The 9,794-nt window shown below is 37.5% G+C and overlaps 1 protein-coding gene across 5 annotated transcripts in view; it reads right to left on the reverse strand.

Annotated features, from left to right (window-relative positions):
• Positions 1-9,794, reverse strand: part of Dhx35 (DEAH-box helicase 35) — an 81,750-nt gene that overhangs the window by 20,892 nt on the left and 51,064 nt on the right. For all 5 annotated transcript variants that reach the window (XR_783461.2, XR_783460.3, XM_010640070.3 and 2 more), the window contains 3 exons: positions 9,238-9,362; positions 4,631-4,685; positions 1,070-1,165 (listed from right to left, as the gene is read on the reverse strand). Coding sequence is in view for 3 of the 5 variants with exons in the window: in XM_010640070.3 (XP_010638372.1) it covers positions 1,070-1,165; positions 4,631-4,685; positions 9,238-9,362 (276 nt within the window). In the remaining 2 variants the exon portion in view is untranslated. The remainder of the gene's footprint in view (positions 1-1,069; positions 1,166-4,630; positions 4,686-9,237; positions 9,363-9,794) is intronic.

Raw genomic sequence — 9,794 nt, forward strand, 5'->3', positions numbered from 1 at the left:
AAAAACAATCTATAATGTCTACATGATTTTGATTTCTAATTAAACAGATCTCCATGTTATGTATGCTTATTATAGAATTCGTGTCCTCACAAAAATTTGAAGGGTATCAGAGAAACTAGAACCCTGTATATTGTGGGCAGAAATATAATACAGTACAGACACTGTGATAAATAATATGGCAATTTGTTAAAAAAATTAATGCCAACACAGCCATATTAGAAAATACTGTAAATAATGGAAATACGCAAAAACCTAAAAAGAGAATTGCCATATGATACAGTAATCCCACTTCTGGGTATACATCCAAAAGAGTTGAAATGGGGATGTAAAAGCAAAATCTGTACTGTTTATTATGGCATTATTTACAAACACTAAAACAAAGAAGCAACTCACATATCCATCAACAGATGAATGCATAATAAAAATATGGTACATATACAATGGAATACCACATAGCCTTTGAAAAAGAAAATTCTGTCATTCCAGACAATATGGATAGAACTAGAGGACGATATACTAAGCAAAATAAACCAAGTACAGATGGCAAACACTGCTATGATCTCACTTACACGTGGACTCTAAAAAAATAATTTTACAGAAACAGCCAACAGGAAGACATCAGAAGCTGGGGAGGAAGAAAAGACAGGGAAGGAGGAGATGTTGAAAGAACACAAGGGAAAGTTTTAGCACTCCATTGCAGTGATGGCTGCAAATCAATGTGAATGTACTTGACGTTTCAGATCTATGTAAAGAGCTGAGCACAGTGGTGCCCACCTATAATTTCAACAATTCAGAAGGCTAAGGCAGGAGCACTGCAAGTTTGAGACTGGCCTAGAAAACTTCAGAAGTCCTTGTCTCAAAAAAGTAAAAAGAGCTGGGGATGTAGCTCAGTGGGAGAGTACTTCCCTAGACCACTAGTTCAACCCACTGTACCACCCCCCAAAAAAGCATTTTAAAATGGTAAATAATGGTAAATTCTAAATTTTTTTTGCTATTGTTTCTAGCCACAAATAGAAACAAAAACTGACAATCAAAATAAAGTCAACGCAAGCTGTCAGGCTCTACCCACCTGATTCAAGGAGCATTTTGGCAAACATGGGATTCAAAGGAAACTCCGCTATTCTCATGCCAAGTGGCTCAGTTAGGCGACAGTCTTTGTCCAGACCTGCCAGAGAACAATAACAAAAAGAAATCAGAAGGCAGGTGCCATTCATTGTGCTGGAAGATGTTCAACTGCTGAGAGAATAAAAGATGATGCATGCTTTAAAAAGAAATCCAAAAGATGACTCGCATACTACCAAACCCAATTTGATACCAAAGAGCCTTTGCATTGAAAGAAGAGCTCACTGAGCTCCGAATACCCAGTTTGAAAACATTGCTACTTCTAACGACTTTTATTCAAGTACTTAGTTAGAAGGAAATGGTGCTGCAGCAGCTTCTTGCTCCCACTCTCTCGTTTCACAGCAACTTCTTTCCACTCCCACTGCTCCACAGATGTGGCTCTAAGTCCCAGCAGCTAAGCACCACCAGACACATGAAGGCCATCTTCTTTCTAGTCTCCAGCAGCAACTGATCCTGCTGACCACAGCTTCTGGGAATTCTTCTTCCCAAGCTTCTGTGCCCCACCTACTCCTGGTTCTCTACAATCTCCCCTGGTGTTCCCCTCAGTCACCTTCTGGATCTAAACACTACCCCAGACTTCTTTAGTCCCAACACTACACCTATTTACCCAACCTCCCCCAGGGCAGATTCCTAATCAACTCACTACCTTTCTCCTGGTCTTTCTACTGCGTGCCCATATTCAAGTATTAGATTCCCAAGATCCTGGATATAGACAACTGCTTTACTGATTAAAATAAATGTTGCAGGAGCTCAGAATGAGACAGAAAAGGTCATTTTTCTCCTATTCCAATATAATAATTTCTTTAGAGGTGAAGCTAAATTAAGGTAAAGGTTTCCCTCTACTTTTCCTAGCTCATTTAGGACACAAAAGAAATAGAAAACATTTTAAATTTTATTGTTTTATTGAAGAAAAATCAATCCAAATGGAAAACATCTATGGAGCTGATGTTCTGCCTACCTCCTTACAGTTATCCTTGCTTTCAAACTCCTATTACACACTAGAGAACAGGAGACCGAAACCGATCCCAACCCACTCATTCCAGGGGTGGGGGATTTAGCTCAGTGGTTCTACTGCCTGCCTTGCAAGTACAAATCCTGAGTTCAATCTCTGGTACTGCAAAAACAACACACTCGTTCTGGGCTAATCTTCTGTGGACCATGCTGAAGACCTTTTAAATCAACAGAGAGCTTTTAAATCAATAATAGGCTACTCCTTCAAAGAGAACTATAATAAATAAAATGAATTTAAAAGGCCCCCTACACTTCACTCAAAACAAAAAGATTAAACAAAATGAATCACAGACTTAAGAGTCAAAACTATAAAATTCTTTGAAGAGAGCCAGGGATTTAGCTCAGTGGCCCTGCACCTGCCTCTCAAGCATGAGGATCTCCGATACCAAAAAAAAAAAAAATCTTTGAAGGAAACCTAAGACCACATTTTAGTAGGTTAGACAATTTGTGAATTTGTGTGTGTGTGTGTGTGTGTGTGTGTGTGTGTGTGCTAGAACCTTGGACTTTGAACACAGTAAGACAAGCTCTACAACTGAGCTGTATCATCCAGTCCATAAACAATGTTTTGTTTTGTTTTGTTTTGTACCAGGGATCGAACTCAGGTCCTTGTGCTTGAGAGGCAGGTTGAAAGGTAGATGCCAGAACCACTGAGCTAAATCCCTGGCCCAGCAATGCTATTTTAAATGTAATACCAAAAGCCAAAACTCAGCAAATGAAAAAGAACTCAGCTACTTAAAACTTGTATACTGCAAATAATACCATAAATTAAATGAAAGTATCTACAAATCACTTATAAGAAATTTATATCTAGAATATACAAAGAATCCCTCCAACTTAATAATAAAAAGCCAATACCCAAATAAAAATGAACAAAGGATTTGAACAGTTTTTGTTTTTGTTTTGGGCACTGGGGATTGAACTCAGGCCCTTGCACCTGCAAGACAGGCAGTGAAACCACTGAGCTAAATCCCTAGCCCTGAATAAGTATTTGAATTGATATTTTTCCAAGTCAAACGTCCAAATCTCTGGGTTCTAACCTTGGATTCAATAAACTACAGTCTGAAAATATTCACAAAAAAAATTCTGTATGAATCACACTCAGACTTTTCTTATCATTATTACCTAAATAATAGAGGAGAATAGCTATTCCTATATTATTTGTATTGTATTAGGTGTAATAACAAATCTAGAGATAGTTTAAAGTACAGAGGAGGATGTGCATAGGGTATATGCAAATACTTATTTACTTAACACTTGAGTATTCATAGATCTGATATCCAAAGAGGGTGCTGGTGCTGGAACCAATCCTCCAGAGACACTGAAGGAAGACAGACACTGTATACAGATGGCAAATAAGCATATGAAATGGTGTTTAATATCATGAGTCACTAGGGAAATGCAAACCACCAAAAATTTCTATGATAATGTTAATAGTAGCATTATTTGTACTACAAAATGTAGAAACCCACATGTCCATCAACTACTTAATGGATAAAAATAATATGTGGTCTACCCATACAGTGGAATATTATTCAGCAAAAAAAAGGAATAAAGTCCTAATATAAGCTATAATGTGGATCAAGCTTGGAAACAGGCTAAACGAAAGAAGCCAAACACAAAAGAACACATGTATGATTACACTAACATAAAATGTCCAGAGCAGGTAAATCTATAGAGGGAAAAAAAAAAACAGATTAGTGATTTTGGGAATGGAGAGTAAGTGCTAGTGGGTATAGGATTTCTTTTTTTCTGAGTGATAAAAAATGTTCTAAAACTAGATTATAAAGATTGTAAGACAATGAATCACACACTGTAAATGAGTAAAATGTGTGGTAACTTACACCTTAACAAAGCTGTTTAAATGAGAAACACTCAAAACAAATCTCAGGACAAAACTCCACTGAAGCCTGATACCAAAGTGGACTTGATACCCACTTGGGGCACCATGCAGAGAGAGTACTTCCTGAAGAGGTGAGTTCAGGGTACAATCTTCTCTATCTTAATGAACATACCGCATTTTCAAGCAACAAAAGAGTGAACAGTGATTGCTCTATAATATGACATTTCCTTGCCCAAATAATATCCCAAGCTGGTGATCCACCCAATTTCCCACAAGGAACCCTAAGAAAGAAATGAAAGGGAACTGGGGACAAAAACAAAAAGCTGCAGATACGATGAGGGATGGAGAAAAATGGCTGAGCAGGTATAACATCTGAAATCTGGTAGAGATCTGCTGACTCCAGATGTCTCGTAGGCTATGGCCCTGGTAATAGCTATCCATGGTTTTTGATGTACAGGCATGCTTTATAATTGTCATAATTGGCCTTCATGTACTATCGGTCTAATTATGGTCCCAACTTCTTATTTCAATAGTATGATTAAAAGTATTGTACAAATGGGGAAAAATAGTCATACTGAAGATACTAATAACCCTAAAATAAACCCAACTAACTAGTATCACACAGGAGAACAAATAATAAGACAGAAACAGGCATACCTCCCAAGGCATACAGTAACTCCAAAGCTTGAACCATCGACTGTGCTGGAGGGGGCTGCAAAACAAATAAAAGGTCTCCTAAATGAATTTCTTTGGGCAAGCAAAATAAAAACACGAGCACTTTCTGCTCAAATCCACTCTCCCTCCAGCATGCCCCATTCTTCCCAGCCTCTGTGCTTCTGCTCCTGCTATTGGTGCCCCCTTGAAATGTCTTTCTCACCTTCTCAGCATCCTTATGACTACTTGACCTTCAAGGATCATCCCTATTAAACACTTCCCCTAAGAGCTCCCTCATCCTCTTCTCCATCAGAGGTGACAGTCTCTGCCTTAAACTACCTCTTCATTGTACCCAAGGTCTCCTCAGACATCATCATCATCATCATAATAAAAAGCCAGGTAATAAAAGTATAAAAAACAGGCAATAAAACTATAGAATTTTGGTGAAAAGGAATTTAGCTCAGTGGTTCCACCACCTGCCTCACAAGCACAAGGACCCAGGTTCAATCCCTGGTACAAAAAAAACAAAACAAAACAAAACAAAACAAAAAAATATATACATACATATATATATACATATATATATGTATATATATATAGAATTTTTGCAAACTGCATAGCTTTTCTACTAAATGCATTTATATAACAAATATATAGAGTCTGCCAAAAATGTATACATAGTCCAGCAGTCCACCATACTAATAAATGTCTAGAAGTTAATGGCTATCATGTTCAGCACCTTTTATAATTGTAGAGACCAAAGGTAACCTGTATTATCTCATTATTTCATAAATTTAGTATTAAAATATTTACATAAGTTTTTCTTTTCCTGGTGTATGCATTTTTTGGTGGACCCTATATATATATTTATATTTTTTAAGCTTTATTTGTACATGTTTACAGTACATAATGATTATATGTAGTGGATTGGTATATGCATATAACACATTTCAATTCCTTCTTTTTCTCCCCTCCCTCAACCCTTCCTTTATTTTTCTAGCACCAGATTTATTTATTTATAAGGCCTTATAAAGTTAATTATCATATACGCAATGAAAATCAGACTAATAGGCCAAAGAACATATAAAATATGTAAGACAATTATAACAAATACACCTTAAAAATCACATTATTTTGACTCAATTTTACAAATGTAGAAAGTGAGTAGCAATCAGTAAAAAACTTTTGAACAAAGTTACATAGGCTTTTTTTTTTTAGACAGGGTATCACTATATAATTCAGGCGGGCCTTGAACTCATGGCAATCCTCTTGCCTCAGCCCAAGTGACTGGATTACAGGTGTGCACCACCACACCTGGCTTTGTTTGTTTGTTTTTGACAGGGTCTTGCTAAGTAGCCAGGCTAGCCTTGAACTCATTATGTAGCCCAGGCTGCCCTCAAACTGCAGGTGATCCTCCTGCCTCAGCCTCCCAAGTGTTGGGATAACAGGCACACACACCACACTCAGCTCTACAAGCAACTGGTTTTAAAATCAGATGCAAGCCAGGTGTGGTGGCACAACCTAGAATCCCAGCACTTGGGAAACTGAGGCAGGAGGATCGCTGTGAATTCGAGACAGCCTGGGCTACATAGTGAGTTCCAGGTCTGTCTCAACTACATAGTGAGACCCTGTCTCAAAAAACCAAAAAAAGAAAAATTAGATGCAAAGCTCAGGCCTCATTTTTTCCACTCTATCTCATTCACTTTGTTTGTCAAAAAACAAAGCCAAACTTTCAAAAGAAGGAATGACTTCATGCTCAGGTGCACACATTTATAAGGGTTAGTGATTCACTACACATAAGGTTTTCAACAAATCACTGCTGAGCAATGCATGTAACTGGCCCACTAGTCCCTCCACAAAGTCTATCATATCTTTCTTCACCTTTGAAGAGGTGAATACACAGTACCTAAATGAAGGAGCTCAAACCCTCTGGGGATCTTTTATATTGAAGTTATATGAGGTAAGAGAAATAGCAAAGCTCTGATGTAGGCTTCAAACAAGAGACAAAAACTAACAAGGTCTTAACACTTCCAATCCTGGTTCTATTTCTTGCCATCATCATAAATAAAAAAATGTTTACATCCCCCAATCATGCACAAAAAATCATATTTACAGTGTTTTTGCCGAAACACAGATTCACCAGTATTCCTCTAGGATCTTATCTGATTTGGGATCATACACCAGCACTGTTTCAGTATATTTAACATATCTATGTATAGTTTTAGTTTCTCCTCATTATATATTTTCCTGTTTTCACTGTTTCTTCACTGGAAGAAACTTGCTTCCAGTTTTTCACTATTATAAATAACATTCTCAAATACAAAATTATATGTACCTTATGATTTCAACTTAAAAATACAATTTCAAGGGAAAATAACCAGAGAGGAATATATATAAAGACAAATTTGTACATATTTGTTCATTTTTAGTTGTCCAAAAGTTTTATGATTTTCATTATTTATATTTTTTAATTTAATATAAAATACTGCTATAAGCATTATCATCTGGGTCAGCTTTCTTCTTTTGATTTGTGTATGCCTGTGTGTGTGTGTGTGTGTGTGTGTGTGTGTGTGTGTGTGTACTACCAAGGACTGAACCGATGCTAAGTAAGCATTCTACCACTGAGCTACATACCCTGCCTCCCCCACCCCGCTCCCCTGTACTGGGGAATGAACCCAGGGCCTTCCCACTGAGCTATATCTCCAATTCTTTTTTAGTTTTTGAGATTGGATTTTGCTAAATTGCCCTGCGTTTTACTAAGTTTGCCATCCTCTCGCATCAGCCTTTTAAGTAGCGGCACCTTACAGGTGTTTGCCACCTTGTCCGACTCAAAATTATTTTTCAGAAAAAATTTCCATAAGAAAAAAATAGCAGGCATTTTTATGGCTTATAAATATTGTTAGGGCGCCCTTCACAAGAATCAAAACCAAGTATAAAATGCACCAGCTATACACAAGGCATTTACTTTCCCAAACTGCATCAGCTCTGGATCTCATCATTTTTCTTAATATTTGAACATTTAATTAGTGTTTACACTGAAAGATATATTCATTCTGTGTGTGTGTGTGTGTGTGTGTGTGTGTGTGTGTGTGTGTGTTTGTGTCTTTGTCTCTGTTTCTCTCAGACTTCACAGCCTTGACAATTTGTACTTCTCTGTCACCTGGGGAAGCACAATGCATCCTAATACCAGTTTACAATTTATGTTGCTTCCTTCCCTTTAGCTTTTTCTTTAGTAGATATTTCAGTTATTATACAGGATGTATATATGAAAATTATTTGTACTTCTAAAGATATTGAGAAGTCATTTCTGTCATTTTTTCTTTTATTCTTAGATGTGGGACTTTTCATGGGTTTTATATTTGCATAGACTGTTCATCTTTTCTTTATAGCACCTTATCTTCTATAGCAAAAGAAGATTTTCTTTTTCTTTACTGTAAGCACACAATTATTTTCTGTGAGGGGTTGGTATTTGTAATTCTATTCTTTCATTCATCTAGTTTACCAGGGGACAATGACATTAGGAATTTCACTATTAAAAAAAATCCAGACTTGTCATACCATTTAGGACACAAAAAAGAGTTAACATGTGAGTCCTCAAATCATTAAAATTCCAGAATGAGTGAATATGTATAAACTGACCTACATATGAGAACTGCTTCATAAGCACAATGATAACCACAGAAAATATAATGACAAAGACAAATACTTTTCTATGGACATTAAAAAGAAACAAAAATCCAAGTAAAATATAAATAACAAAAAATATTTGCAAGAAATGCTACAAAGGTTGTTATCATTAATGGACTTCTGAAAAATCATTAATAAACACTAATTCCAACAGATAAATGGTTTAAAAATTCAGATGAAATATGAAATGGCCAATAAACATTTAAAATCTACCTTATGAAGTCGTGCAGTGCCTGCCTGGCAAGCACAAAACCCTGACTTTGATTTCCAGTAGCAGAAAAAAAAAATCTACCTTATGAGAAATTTTCAAAAAGGTAAAGATAAAGATACTATTCTTTCCCTGTCTGTCTTAATTAACAAAACTAAAATAAGCTGATGGGAGCATTGGAAGCCAGGCCTCTGTGCACTCGAACTGACATCAGTAAGAGATCTAACCAGGTAGCAACAGAGCCTACAACAGGACTACAGTCCTTCGGCCCAATAATCCCACTCCTACCAACCTGCCCTAGGCAATCATCAGACACACAATCAGTCACAGGATCTTCCCCACATTCTACCAAACCTCTGGCTCCCCCAAACAGGCGCTCCTGGAGCCTGATCCATACACAGAAACTTCCACCCCTCCTGACAGTGTAAAATCCTACTCAGGTATCAGGTTTCACCTTGGACATGACTTTGTCTCTCAGAGCACTGTGCATACTGCTGTCATTCCCCACTTGTTTCTGTTCCCCAGCAGTCAAGAAGAGGACTTATACATGAACTAGCACTGTTGCTGCCTTGTCTATTTCTCCCCTTTGCTGCACACAACCTGTACGAAGTTGGCACCTTATATTTCAGCTGAATGGGCAAAAATGAAAGATAGCAGCCTCTACCACAATATCCTGACACCCCCTGAAAGCTCCCCAAATGAAGGCGGAACTTACCGACATGAAGTGGAACCTGAGGACATTGTCAATCCCTAATGCTTTCAGCTGCAGAATGACAGGGGCCAAATTGCTACGCTGCATCTCAGGAACAGTGGACTGAGGCAACTTGTCAAAGGCTTCCTCTGAGGATAGGAAATCACAACTGTTTGGGATCAAATATGACAATCAAATGCAATCACAAGCCCAAGGGACAGTCTTCCTTTTCTACTGTAAACAAAAGGCTCTAAGATTCAGGGCACAATACAAATGACAGGATGACGTAAAGTTGTTTTTATATTGAGGAAAGACCATTCAATTTAAAAAATACTTTAGGTAAATTTATTTGAACTATATGCCTTTATAAAAGTTTGTCCTTTTACTTGAGAATGCAGTTTTTCAAGTGTGTGTCAGCAAGATGTTAAATCAAAGCCAAAAAGTATTTGCTGAATCACTACTGGTAGTTAGCATTATCTCTGCTTGGGGTAGAGTATGTCAAGGAGGCACAAACTGCCCATATAAAGCCAAGAATGGGGCCGGGGATTTAGCAGCGCGGTTCGGGGGGCTGCCTTGCAAGT

This window comes from Fukomys damarensis, unplaced genomic scaffold (genome assembly GCF_012274545.1).
Source record: "Fukomys damarensis isolate Sample0158 unplaced genomic scaffold, DMR_v1.0_HiC HiC_scaffold_22, whole genome shotgun sequence".
NCBI classification, from domain to species: Eukaryota; Metazoa; Chordata; class Mammalia; order Rodentia; family Bathyergidae; genus Fukomys; species Fukomys damarensis.